Source organism: Squalius cephalus, assembly GCF_949319135.1.
Source record: "Squalius cephalus genome assembly, chromosome: 9".
Lineage (NCBI taxonomy): Eukaryota > Metazoa > Chordata > Actinopteri > Cypriniformes > Leuciscidae > Squalius > Squalius cephalus.
Window position 1 is genome coordinate 44,750,977 of NC_137130.1, and position 14,223 is coordinate 44,765,199.

Genomic DNA, 14,223 nt, shown 5'->3' on the forward strand with positions numbered 1-14,223 from the left:
CCCCCCCCCCTCCCCCCCCCCCCCCCCCCGGCGACACTGTCACCTTTTTTAGTCTGAGGAGTTTGCAGGTCGGATAGTGTCAGATGAGATCTACGAGTGTACAAATAACCCGTGCACTTCTGAATCATGTATTTGCAGAATCTGCTGGTGGACTATGACAAGCAGACGGAGCTGCTGGAACAGGCCAATCAACACAATGAGGATCTAACCAGACGTCTCCAGAATGCAGATCAGCAGGTACTTCAGCAACACCCATCCGTCCGCCATGTGAAAGCAAGTGTGTGTTAATAGACTGGAGATTTAGTTTTACAAATAAACACTGTGAAATGTCCATAGTTAAAGGGGGGGTGAAATGCTCATTTTCACTCAATCTCCTGTTAATCTTGAGTACCTATAGAGTAATATTGCATCCTTCATATCTCCAAAAAGTCTTTAGTTTTATTATATTTGTAAAAGAAAGATAGGCTGTACCGAGTCTTTCCGGAAAAAACGAACAGCTGGAGGCGGGCCGTGTGGGCGAAGCTAAAGCTGTGTGGTAACGCGCCGAGCTAGTGACAACACACAGAGACATTTGAAGCAGTTTTACTCACCGCCCGGTTCAAATCCACGACCGCGAACCTTTATCATTGTGACTGCTCGATCCTTAAGCATTAGACGATCTGCAAATCCGTAGATCTGGGCTTTGTTTATAAAACAATCATCGTCGAAATGCAGGGAACAAACAGTCTTGCACAACCTCCGTTTATGCTCTGGAAAAACCAACTCCATCCACGGGTTCCTTAACGCTGGGTTCTTTGGGAATCTGTGCAGGGTTGTCTTGCCCTGGCAACCAAAAACCCACTTCTTTGGTGACATTGACTTTCCTAAAGCCGAGCACAGCGTTTTGATGAGGTAACGTACTGCTTTCACTCTCTTGCTCTGGTCTACGGGTGCGCACGCGCTGTTCCAGGAGAAGTGCCCTTAGGACCCATATAAGGAAATTCCGCCCCAGCTGACGTCACGCAGACCCATACTCGAAAAAAACTTTGTGATTCATTTGTATCTAATACAGTGACATGTTTAAAGCGTAACTCTCGCCAAAATGCCACCTAGGCTCTTTTTGTTAATCTACTCGAGGCAAACTTTCATTAAAAGCATAATTAGGATGGAAACGCCACTTTTAAGATTGACCGTATTTGCGTTTTGTTTAAATGCCTTGTGAATGTTGCACTTTTAACACAGACTAAAAAGAAAGATTTTGAACAACTCACTGTGTTTCCGTCCGCCAGCATTTTGACAGTCAAAAATAGTCTGAGAAAACGCTCAAAACGCCGGCGGACACAGAGACAGTGATTTGATCAAAATCTTTCTCTTTAGCAAACTCTGTGTACTCAAACAGTGTTCTCAGTGCTGGAGTTCATGTGTAGAGCCGCTGGTGATACTTCCAGCACAGTTTCATGTTGTGTCGAGCCTTCTTAGTGTTTTAAAAATAGTGATTTTTGATGCTATCATAAATGTGCCCCATTCACTCCCATTAACAAGGCATTAAACCTGAAACGAAAATACGGTCAAACTTAAAAGTGGCGTTTCCATTCTAATTATGCTTTAAACGAAAGTTTGCCTCGGGTAGATGTTTCATCTTGGCGCGAGATACGCTTTAGCTGTGAGTGTGTAAGCAAGGGAAGGGTTGGGATGAGCAGTCTCTTCAGTAAGAGTTCCTCTGTAGTGACTGTCTCTCGTGTCGTTCCCTCAGCACGAGCTGCTGTCGTCGGAGCGAGCGGATCTGGCGGCCCGGGTGGAGTCTCTGCAGAGCACCGTCACACAGCTGGAGGCGCAGGCGCTGGAGATGCAGAAGCTGAGGAGTGCGCTGGAGCGAGACCTGGAGGCGGACCGGCTGCTGAGAGAGCAGAAGACTAAGGTACAGTGGAGCGTCTCCTACAGCAAACGCTGGCCTACTGATGCGTCCCTCAGGGTTTACAGAGACTGAAGTACTCGAAAACAGCTATATTTATGACATTTATGAATAACTACTTGAAAAGTGCTTGAATTATTGAAAGACACTATATACATGTATACATATGAAATTAGTGTTACATATTTTTTTTTAAACACGAATGCAATCTTTTGAAGCTGCAGCCCATCTGATATAGATATTGAGACAATTCACAAGGCTGAAGTATATGATACAGCTTTCATTCTTCATGTCAGTCACATATTCACAGGGGGAAACTCTGTTTGAATGAGGAAAGCGATATCTTTGTCATAGTGTCCTTTCAATGGTTTAGGTGATTTCATATGATGGACTTGTGGGAACTAGAGAACTGCATTTCTGGATTACCTTTTTTTAGAATTTGAAAGATATTAAAGATATTGTTTGATAAGTGAGATCTCTGATTTTATTCCTTGAAAACCAAAAACAGTAGAGCTTGAAAGTGCTGGAATTTAATTTTACAGTATCTGTACGAACACCGATCTGTCTTTATACATGTGCACTGTTATCGTAACACGAATGTTTTCTGTTCTTTTCCATTGAAGTTTTAAAGGTGTGTGTGTGTGTGTGTGTGTGTGTGTGTGTGTGTGTGTGTGTGTGTGTGTGTGTGTGTGTGTGTTACTCCAGGACCATCATTCTGCAGTCAAGGAGGTGGAGGAGCTTCAAGCCCAGCTCAGCAAACACAAACACCAGCTCCAGCAAACGGCTCAGGAGCTCGAGCAGCTGAGAAAGGCATGTTCACAAACACAGTCTGATCACAGTGTGGCTGTCGTGCCCAGACTCAGAGGCCCACAGATGGACAGATAAACTATATAATGAGAGTACACTAATGTTATTATTATTTTAGGACGCTTCTGACATTTGTCTGAACACCAGTGCCCAGTTAGTCATGGTTGTGTCTGATCTCCTGCTCTGTAGGGCGCTCAGCAGAGCTCTCTGATGGACATGGAGATGGCGGACTATGAGAAGCTGGTGAAAGAGCTCAATCTCAAGCTCTCTGAGAGAGACCGACAGGTGGAGGAGCACCAGCTGCACATCCAGACTCAGAGAGAGCGGGAGCAGCGGCTGAACCAGGACATCGGTACTGCTGAAAGCTGTGTTGATCTTCAGCCAGTGCGGCGGATGCTGTAATCTAGTGTAATAACCCTGGGGCTGCACAGATCAAACACTGATGAAGCTCATTATGTGTGTTTCTCTCAGAGTCTCTGAAGTCCTCGCTGGATCAGGCGGAGGAGAAAGCCTCCAGGATGAAACAACTGCTGGTCAAAACCAAAAAAGATCTGGGAGACGCAAAACAAAAAGCGAGTCTCATGAATTCAGTCTCTGCAGGCGTACATTTAGCCTTTACTTAGACATTAATATCACATTAATATCACTCAGCAACTTTCATCAGTTACAAGTGGAGCGACTGTAGGAATAAACTTAATATTTCAGACAGACAGACATACAGACATTCATTCATACATGCATAGGCAGAACATCGATGAATAGGTGGATAGATGCAGTTGCAGTGGAAATTATTCAACCCCCATTGCAAATCAGGTTTATTGGCAAAATGTACAGGCTTTCAGCTTTTAGCAATGAACAAATCAAACAAAAGTAATTGAAATAGATCAACACAACAAATGTTTCAAGTGGTTTCCCCAAATTTAACTGAAAATACATCTTATTGACTTCTGCAGTCTCAAAATGATTCACCCCCTTCATGGCAAGCATCTTTAGCACTCAGTAGAGCAGCCTCTGCTGCTATGAGCTGCAGACGAGATGTAGAGCCAGACTCAGCTTCTGTCTGAGGGATGAGTGGGATCCGTGTCCTGCTGGAGGTCCGAGCTCCAGCTTCCTCACTGACATGCACAGCATCACGAGCTCCACATGCTGAACTGTAAACAGAGTTCTTCAGGGCGATGGTGTCTTCTCTTTCCTTTTTGGACCATTCTTTTGACTTATTTCTAACATGCTCTCAAACGTGACACTCGACAGACCTGGCCAGTTCAGATATTTCATGTGTTCTAGCTCAAACACACCTGGTGCAACTAATGAAGCCCTTGATTAGTGAGACAACACCTGTTTTCCAGATTGGTGCTGTTGTGAGGGATTATATTCAGGGGGTTGAGTCATTTTGAAACTCATTAAAGTCAATAAAAGTTGCATTTTCAGTTGAATTTGGGGAAACCACTGAAACATTTGTTGTGTTGAGCTATTTCAAGTACTTTTGTTTGATTTGTTCATTTAAAATTTTGCCAATACACTTGATTTGCAATGGGGGTTGAATAATTTCAAGTGCAACTGTGGACGGATGGAGAAGTTGATCTGGTGGTGGTGTTCCTGTCTGATGTGTGTGTGAATCTCCCACAGGAAGCGGCTCAGATGATCAGTCAGGCGTCTCTGAGAGCAGAGCTGGAGGCCCATCAGCAGCAGCTGGAGGAGTATAAGGTGTGTGTGTGTGTGTTGATGCAGCAGCTGGAGGAGTATAAGGTGTGTGTGTGTGTGTGTGTGTGTGTGTTGATGCAGCAGCTGGAGGAGTATAAGGTGTGTGTGTGTGTGTGTGTGTGTGTGTGTGTGTGTTGATGCAGCAGCTGGAGGAGTATAAGGTGTGTGTGTGTGTGTGTGTGTTGATGCAGCAGCTGGAGGAGTATAAGGTGTGTGTGTGTGTGTGTGTGTGTGTGTGTGTTGATGCAGCAGCTGGAGGAGTATAAGGTGTGTGTATGTGTGTGTGTTGATGCAGCAGCTGGAGGAATATAAGGTGTGTGTGTGTGTTGATGTGTGTTGACGATGTTGTGTGTGTGTTTTTGTGTTGATGATGTGTGTGTGTCTGTTGACGATGATGTGTGTGTGTGTGTGTGTGTGTGTGTGTGTGTGTGTGTGTGTGTGTGTCTCAGATCCAGTGCAGTGATCTGACAGCGGAGCGGCACCGTCTGCAGGAGCAGCTGAAGCTGATGAACGAGCAGCACACACACACGTCACGCTCACAACGACTCAGTGTGAAGAAGCTGCAGGACGAGAACGCAGCCGCCAAGGTGAACACACACACTCTCACTCACACACTGACACACACACACACTCTCACACATACACACACTCTCTCTCTCTCTCTCTCTCTCTCTCTCTCTCTCTCTCTCACACACACACACCCACACACACTCTCACTTACACCCACACACACACACACACACACACACACACACACACACTCTCTCTCTCTCTCTCTCTCTCTCTCTCTCTCTCTCTCTCTCTCTCTCTCTCACACACACACACACCCACACACACTCTCACTTACACACACACACACACACACACACACACACACACACACTCTCTCTCTCTCTCTCTCTCTCTCTCTCTCTCTCTCACACACACTCTCACTCTTACTCTCACACACACACATACACACACACTCTCACTCTCTCACACACATACACACACACTCTCACTCTCTCTCACACACACACACACACACACTCTCACACATACACACACACACTCACTCTCTCTCACACACACACATACACATACACACACTCTCACTTACACACACACACACACACACACACACACTCTCACACATATATATACACACACACACACACACACACACACACACACACTCTCACTCTCACACACACTCACTCTCACACACACACTCACTCACTCACACACACACACGCACTCTCAAACACACATACACTCTCAGACTCACACACACACACACACACACACACACACACACACATACACACACACTCACTCTCTCACACACTCACTTACACACACACACACACACACACACACACACACACACACACTCTCACTCACACACACACTCTTAGACTCACACACACCCACACACACACACACACACTCTCAGACACACACACACACACACACTAACTCTCGCGCGCCGCTGTCTCTCTGGTGCGTCTGCAGGCTGATCTGGCGGCCACCGTGTCTGAGTTTGAGAGCTACAAGGTGCGAGTCCATAATGTGCTGAAGCAGCAGAAGCACAAGAGCTCCGGCCAGAGCGATGGAGACGCCTTCAGGCAGGAGAGGTGAGCGGCATGCGCATGCTTTAGCTGTCACTGTGTGTGTTCAGTGGAGGGAGTGTGTGTCCTGAGGCTGGCTGTGTGTGTGTGCAGAGAGCAGATGGAGGCTGCGCTGGAGCAGCTGCGTAGACGCTTGCAGGAGACGCAGACCAGCCTTCAGGTCAGCACCGCAGAGCTGCAGCAGCTGCAGACGGACCACGACACCCTGCTGGAGCGGCACAACAGGATCCTGCAGGAGAGCGTCAGCAAAGAGGCGGAGCTGCGGGAGAGGTGAGAGTGTGAGTGTGAGTGTGAGTGTGAGTGTGAGTGTGAGTGTGAGTGTGTGTGTGTGTGTGTGTGTGTGTGAGTGTGAGTGTGTGAGAGAGAGAGAGAGAGAGAGCATGACACCCTACTGGAGCGATTTTGCAGGTTCTCCTACTTATAAAGCATGTAGAGGTCTGTAATTTTTATCATAGGTACTCTTTAACTGTGAGAGACAGAATCTAAAACAAAAATCCAGAAAATCACATTGTATGATTTTTAAATAATTAATTAGCATTTTATTGCATGACATAAGTATTTGATCACCTACCAACCAGTAAGAATTCCGGCTCTCACAGACCTGTTAGTTTTTCTTTAAGAAGCCCTCCTGTTCTCCACTCATTACCTGTATTAACTGCACCTGTTTGAACTCGTTACCTGTATAAAAGACACCTGTCCACACACTCAATCAAACAGACTCCAACCTCTCCACAATGGCCAAGACCAGAGAGCTGTGTAAGGACATCAGGGATAAAATTGTAGACCTGCAAAAGGCTGGGATGGGCTACAGGACAATAGGCAAGCAGCTTGGTGAGAAGGCAACAACTGTTGGCGCAATTATTAGAAAATGGAAGAAGTTCAAGATGACGGTCAATCTCCCTCGGTCTGGGGCACCATGCAAGATCTCACCTCGTGGGGCATCAATGATCATGAGGAAGGTGAGGGATCAGCCCAGAACTACACGGCAGGACCTGGTCAATGACCTGAAGAGAGCTGGGACCACAGTCTCAAAGAAAACCATTAGTAACACACTATGCCGTCATGGATTAAAATCCTGCAGCGCACGCAAGGTCCCCCTGCTCAAGCCAGCGCATGTCCAGGCCCGTCTGAAGTTTGCCAATGACCATCTGGATGATCCAGAGGAGGAATGGGAGAAGGTCATGTGGTCTGATGAGATAAAAATAGAGCTTTTTGGTCTAAACTCCACTCGCCGTGACTGGAGGAAGAAGAAGGTTGAGTTACAACCCCAAGAACACCATCCCAACCGTGAAGCATGGAGGTGGAAACATCATTCTTTGGGGATACTTTTCTGAAAAGGGGACAGGACGACTGCACCGTATTGAGGGGAGGATGGATGGGGCCATGTATCGCGAGATCTTGGCCAACAACCTCCTTCCCTCAGTAAGAGCATTGAAGATGGGTCGAGGCTGGGTCTTCCAGCAGGACAACGGCCCGAAACACACAGCCAGGGCAACTAAGGAGTGGCTCCGTAAGAAGCATCTCAAGGTCCTGGAGTGGCCTAGCCAGTCTCCAGACCTGAACCCAATAGAAGATCTTTGGAGGAGCTGAAAGTCAATATTGCCCAGCGACAGCCCCGAAACCTGAAGGATCTGGAGAAGGTCTGTATGGAGGAGTGGGCCAGAATCCCTGCAGTGTGTGCAAACCTGGTCAAGAACTACAGGAAACGTATGATCTCTGTAATTGCAAACAAAGGTTTCTGTAATTTCTGCTTTTCTGATGTATCAAATACTTATGTCATGCAATAAAATGCAAATTAATTACTTAAAAATCATACAATGTGATTTTCTGGATTTTTGTTTTAGATTCCGTCTCTCACAGTTGAAGTGTGTCTATGATAAAAATTACAGACTTCTACATGCTTTGTAAGTGGGAAAACCTGCAAAATCGGCAGTGTATCAAATACTTGTTCTCCCCACTGTATAATGCTAACGACACACAGGAATTACATTCGAGCTGATGGACGATAAAAACATTGTCAGCCAATCAGAATCCCTCCTGCCATAAAGAGCATTTAAAGAGCCAGACGAGCAGTTCTGGTGGTGTTATGAGGCTGTTCTCTGTGTTCCTCACCAGGCTGCTGTCGCTGCAGTCAGAGAGCGTGTCCTTGCGGTCGGAGCATGGCCAGTGCGCGGCTCAGCTGAGCGCTCAGACGGAGGCTCTGCGCATTAGCTTCCGCGAGCAGACGCGGCTCCTGCAGGACGAGCACTGCCGTACAGTGGAGACGCTACAGCAGCAGATCAACCGGCTGGAGACTCAGCTCTACCAGCTGCAGAAGGAGACCGTTACTGCAGGTACACACACTCACACACACACACACACTCACACACACATACACACACACACACACACACACACACACTCAGCTGCTCTTCAGCGTCTCTCTCTCTCTCCCTCTCTCTCAGTGCATCATCCTCAGGGCAGGAAGGCTCAGGCGGACCGGAAGCCAGCGGACGCTCCAGCTCTGGATCTGCAGGGCGATCGAGAGGAGGGCGAGGGCATGGAGACCACAGAGACTGAGTCACTGTCCTCCACCACGACCCCGCTGACCTCTCTGGAGCAGCTGCTGACCTCTGACCTCAAACACGGTACACACACACACACACGCACACCAACCAGTGTGCTGGACCTCATCTGAGTGTTCAGCTGATGTGTGATGGGCTCGTCCAGGTGTAAAATATTTGTTTGATTATCACTTAAATACTATTCATTATTTGTGCGTTTGTGTGTGTGTGTGTGTGTTTGTGTGTAGAGCCTGCTGACTGGCAGATGGAGCCCAGTAAAGAGGAGCTGACGGTGAAGCTGAGCAGCGCCGCCCGCAGTGTGGAGCACCTGAACGGCCTTCTGCACGAGACCGAGGCTACCAATGCTGTGCTGACTGAGCAGATCACTGTGAGACACACACACACACACACACACACACACACACACACACACACACACACACACACCCTCTGCACGAGACTGAGGCTACCAACGCCAGACTGACTGAGCAGATCACTGTGAGACACACACACACACACACACACACACACACACACACACACACACACACACACACACACACCCTCTGCACGAGACTGAGGCTACCAACGCCAGGCTGACTGAGCAGATCACTGTGAAACACACACACTTCTTCTTATGCACTCCATCGATTTCGAAGATGACGTCACTTCTAGGATGCGTTGTTGGAGTGCTGAGGCAGCGGCTGCTGTCGGCGGTGCCATTGAAGGCGGCTGTGAAGCCGATCCGGTAGCCACATGTCCTGCCGCAGTCGGGACATGTGAGTGCTGAGTCTGGGGATGGGTGTGGTTGTGGCTGTGTGCGTTGGTGTCTGCGCTGACGTAGCACAGTTCTGTGTTGGGCGCGTTGTGATTCGATCTGTTGGGCCCATCGCAGTTGCCGCCTAGCCAGGGTTGCCTCCATGCTGCTGGAGTTGGTGTGCTGTAGGATGTCCGTGTGGGGGATTTTGTCTTTCCATGTGACACCTAGTATGCGCTGGAGGCGTCTGATGTGAAAGCCCTCGAGACACCGAATATGCCTGTGGTGGGGAGTCCAAGCCTCTGCACCAAACAGCAGGGTGGAAACACAGACTGCCTGGTAGACGGCCGCTTTGGTGAAGGTGCGGAAATCTTTATTAACAAAGACTCGAGATCGAAGTCTACCAAAGGCAGAGGAGGCGAGGTTTATGCGTGCCTGGATCTCGTTGTCTATGAGGCAGGTGGGTGTTAGGATATTTCTGAGGTAACAGAAGTGCTGAACAACCTTTACTGGTGTGCCATGGATGTTGAATTCAGGAGGTGTGGACCGTGGTCTGTGCAATGATCTCTGTCTTTTGGATGTTGACTTGTAGGCCACAAGCTCGGTAGACTGCGCATACAACATCCAGTGTGTGCTGCAGTGCGGTAGGGCTGTGGGCTTGGAGGGCACAGTCATCAGCGTATTGCAGTTCATGAATTGTGATAGTGGTGGTCTTGGCGATGACTTGCAGGCGGCGGAGGTTAAAGAGGTTCCCGTCCAGATGAAACTGTAGGCAAACACCCTCGTCGGGGCTGAGGGAGTTGCGGGAGAGGAGGGTGACTGCTGCCAGACTGAAGATCACTGGAGCCAGTACACACCCCTGCTTCACTCCTACCTGCACAGGAGAGGAAGGGGGATTGAGATGTACCCACAATCACACGAGCCTGCTTGCCAACGTGACACTGTTGTAGGATGTCCAGAAACCTTGGTGGCACCCCAAACTTCTCCAGAATGACCCAAAGGACTTTGGCGGTCAATGGTGTCAAAAGCCTTTGCCAGGTCGATGAAGGCAATGAACAGGTCTTTGTTCTGTTCTCTAGCCTTCTCCTGCAATTGGCGTAGGACAAAGATCATGTCGGAGGTGGACCGATCCTTCCTGAAGCCGCACTGTGACTCCGGAAGGATCCTCTCTGTGATGTTCTTGGTAGGATGGAACAGCATGACCCTTGTTAGTGCTTTCCCTGCCACAGAGAGCAGGGATATGCCACGACTGTTTCCACAGATGGACTTGTCACCTTTTTTCTTGTGGATGGTAACAATGTGTGAGTCTTTCCAGCCTTGTGGAACAGTTTTTTGTGCCCATATTATCTGGATGAGTTGGTGGACGTTTTTGGTGAGCAGATACCCGCCTTTCTTTAGAGCCTCTGCAGGGATTCCTTCAGGACCAGCAGACTTATTGTCCTTGAGGCTTCGTACTGCTGCCAGGACTTCTGAGAGCCTGGGAGGGTCATCGAGCTCATGCACCGGTGGGAGCTTTGGGAGGCGCTGCAGGACAGTGGGGTCAGTCGGATAATTTTGATTGAGTAGGGTGTTAAAATGTTCAGCCTAACGCTCAAGAATTCCTTGTTTGTCCTTTTGCAGTATTGAGCTGGGTCAAGAGACTTGTAAAGAGCATCTTTAATGCTTTCCTCAGCATCCACAGTTGGTACATATGAGCTTATCAAGGTTGCATAGCAACCCTTCGCAAAGGGGAATGCGCCAGGGCATCAGCCGCTCACCGATTCCCACAGGAGACTCTGGGACGTTCTGTAGCAGTCTGCTTTTAATGGCAAAACCTACTCCATGTAGACGGCGGGTATCTTCTGGAAGGCCCTTCCAGAAGAAGGTGTATCCTTGCCCGACTTCAATTAACGAGTCCTCTCCTGCGAGACGAGTCTCACTCAAAGCTGCGATGTCAATGTTGTATTTGTTAAACTCGCTTGCAAACAGGGCAGTGCGCCTGCGGGGTCTGTCAGTTCCAATCTGCACATCAAGAAGTGTGCCCAGGAGTGTAGGGAACAGGCAATGTTTGGGTCACCTTTTCTAGACCCTCCCCCCGGCAGGGGGTGAGCAGTGCGGACCCTGAAGAGGGCTGCTCAGTCGCACAAGAAGCAGCTGAAAGTGGACGCTGTTCCAACCCGTCCAAACAACGACCATCACGCTTGTGCCGCCTCCGTGCAGGGCTCAGGCTAGAGGCTGCCAGTCTGATCCAAGACCTGCCTCCGTCACATTTACCCTGTCGCCGAAGGGCTTGTACGGTGAAGTGATAGCATACACAGAGAGTGGATTAATGCGAAGATAGGGGTGCGCAGACCCTATCTCCACAGCTTCACTCCAGAATCCAATATCCAGTGGCAGGAGATGAACTCTAGACAGCCAGATGGGCGGTGGAGTTGCAGGGGGCTGCCAGGTCTCTGTCTGTTGAGCCGGCCTCTCGCGTGTCCCCAACGCGGCCTTGTCTTGAGGAGATGAGATGCTCACGGAAGACTACCCACAGAGCAGTGGAGGCAGCAGTCTTAGTTGATGGCGGACTGTATTCGCCATGTCGAGGAGTATCATTGGCATAACTGGAGTTTTTGCAGTGGATCTAGTGATGCCACTCATCTAGTCCCTCCATACCTGACAGACCTCCGCTGTTGGTCCACGGCTACTGATTCGACTGGGGACCACCGCACGGAGCCCCCAGCTTATTGTGTAGCTTACCTTCATATTTGTAGGGTTATCCATTATCCGCCACCTATGGACGTGGTTTGTAGCAGTCAGCTCTGCCCCAACCACCACACACACACACACGCACACACACACCTTCTGCACGAGACTAAGGTGACCAATGCCATACTGACTGAGCAAATCACTGTGAGACACACACACACAGAAAATGTTGAGGCAAAATCACGTGAGGTTTTAAATGGATTATTCAGTAAATGTTTCCATGGTAGTTTAGCACGTCTTCTGATCAGATAACTAATCTATGCCTTTAAATTGAGCGAATAAATTTTTGTGTAAATTATTAGAATTTATGCGCACCTTGGTGTTTCCATCCAGCATTTTTTTATGTGATATTCTAAACTGCATAAGACTTTATGTGTAAGTAAACACAGTGGCTGAGCTGAACTGTGTGTGTGTGTGTGTGTGTGTGTGTGTGTGTGTGTGTGTGTGTGTGTGTGTGTGTGTGTGTGTGTGTGTGTGTGTGTGCAGCTCCTGAAGAGTGAGGTGCGGCGGCTGGAACGCAATCATGAGCGGGAGAAGTCTGTGGCCAACCTGGAGTACCTGAAGAACGTTCTCCTGCAGTTCATCTTCCTGCGCTCCGGCAGCGAGAGGCAAGCGCTTCTGCCAGTCATACACACCATGCTGCAACTGAGCCCGGATGAGAAGAGCAAGCTGGAGGCCATCGCTCACGGTGAGCTCACACACACACACACACTCAGACCAGGAGTAAAGCAGCTCAGACTCTTGAAGGGTTTGTGTTTCAGACTCATGGAGGAGGCTTCAGTGTAACATCAGCTCTCTGAGAGCGTTTACATGCTTCTTCTCAACACACTTATACCTAATAATGAGCTCATGGAAACGCCTTCATCAGAGTTCATTCATAAACGGCTTCAGCACTCTCACATCTCGCGGAACAACTGGAGTCAGACGCAGCACTGATGAGGTGTTGGCGTCGCTGGCGGGGAATAACTTGATTTATTAATAAAGTCTAGTGAACACGCTTGGCTTGAATGTAAACATGCTCTGTATCTGAATGAAGACTGGAGTCCACAGGTGATTGGGCTCAGATGAAGAATCTGTCTGTTTATAAGTGTGTTCTGTGTGTGTGTAGGCGAGGAGCAGTCGTCGGTCTCGCGAGGGTCGGGCTGGACGTCATATCTGCACAGCTGGTCTGGGATCAGATGAAGCTTCACCTACACACACATCAGCTGAAGGACATCCGCACGACAACACACCATCGCTATATTCATGCCGCCTTATTTCTCTACTGGACTGTAATGGGGTTTTTGATTTGGGTTATTTCCTGAAGACTATCGGTTGGAAATTGTTGGTCATATTTATTGTCTTTTATCATAAATGATACATTATCATTTTTTCCTCCAATTGTAAATCTCGTATCTATAAGAGATTTTGAAGTGCTGTGAGGTTCATGGAATGAAGCTGTGTAAATCTATCAGTGTCTATCAGAGAATATAGTCAAAGAATTAAACTACTTTCAGAGCTTATTCTGTTTATTCTTTAATGTTTCATGGAAATTAAGCTGGTCAGCTTGTTCCTTGAATTCCTCTTAGTTTAAATGTCTCATAAGTCAAAACAGAATTTCCTGGAAACACAATCTTCACCCAAACAAGTGGAAGTGATGTGGATCTGATCATGAGAAATAGACTGTAGCTGATTTAGGCTTTACTCGTGGTGTTTCTTGAGCTGTCGAGTCTCCAGCTGCACAGCGGACGCCTTCCACACGCTGAACTCTACATTACTGTGAAACGATTCACCATAGCTGCATCCACAATCACACACTCTCTGAATGGGCACTGCATTTGATATCACTTTATCTACAGTATGAGCAGTGCTTTAGTTCTGTCCACTACAGCATTTTGATTTGTTGACTTCCAAGTGTCGAGCGTAAAGGATGATCACACCGAATGTGTTTTCCCTTTCAAACACACAACAGTGTCCAGTGCTGATGAACATCAGTTTAACTCAGAGGTGTTCAAAGAAAGAAAGGAAGACAGAAAGATTAGTTAGAAAGAAAGAAAGAAAAGAAAGAAAGAATGAATGAATGAAAAAAGAAAGATTAGGTAGAATGAAAGAAAGAAACATTAGTTAGAAAGAAAGAAGATAGAAAGATTAGTTAGAAAAAGAAAGAAAGATAGATTAGTGAGGACGGAAAAAAAAATCTGCTAA

General features: G+C 47.9%; 1 protein-coding gene across 2 annotated transcripts in view; it reads left to right on the forward strand.

The window, feature by feature from the left end:
• gcc2 (GRIP and coiled-coil domain containing 2) overlaps nucleotides 1-13,548 on the forward strand; it is a 39,864-nt gene extending 26,316 nt beyond the window's left edge. The window contains exons 10-23 of one of the 2 annotated variants that reach the window (XM_079882155.1): nucleotides 139-237; nucleotides 1,733-1,897; nucleotides 2,597-2,701; nucleotides 2,888-3,050; nucleotides 3,170-3,274; nucleotides 4,329-4,402; nucleotides 4,849-4,986; nucleotides 5,894-6,015; nucleotides 6,103-6,279; nucleotides 8,125-8,342; nucleotides 8,454-8,636; nucleotides 8,801-8,940; nucleotides 12,526-12,727; nucleotides 13,148-13,548. In XM_079882155.1, coding sequence (XP_079738281.1) covers nucleotides 139-237; nucleotides 1,733-1,897; nucleotides 2,597-2,701; nucleotides 2,888-3,050; nucleotides 3,170-3,274; nucleotides 4,329-4,402; nucleotides 4,849-4,986; nucleotides 5,894-6,015; nucleotides 6,103-6,279; nucleotides 8,125-8,342; nucleotides 8,454-8,636; nucleotides 8,801-8,940; nucleotides 12,526-12,727; nucleotides 13,148-13,221 — 1,965 coding nt within the window. In that variant the 3' untranslated portion in view covers nucleotides 13,222-13,548. Of the gene's footprint in view, nucleotides 1-138; nucleotides 238-1,732; nucleotides 1,898-2,596; nucleotides 2,702-2,887; nucleotides 3,051-3,169; nucleotides 3,275-4,324; nucleotides 4,403-4,848; nucleotides 4,987-5,893; nucleotides 6,016-6,102; nucleotides 6,280-8,124; nucleotides 8,343-8,453; nucleotides 8,637-8,800; nucleotides 8,941-12,525; nucleotides 12,728-13,147 lie in introns of both variants that reach the window. The other variant, XM_079882154.1, reaches the window with a different exon arrangement.
• The last annotated feature ends 675 nt before the right edge of the window (nucleotides 13,549-14,223 follow it).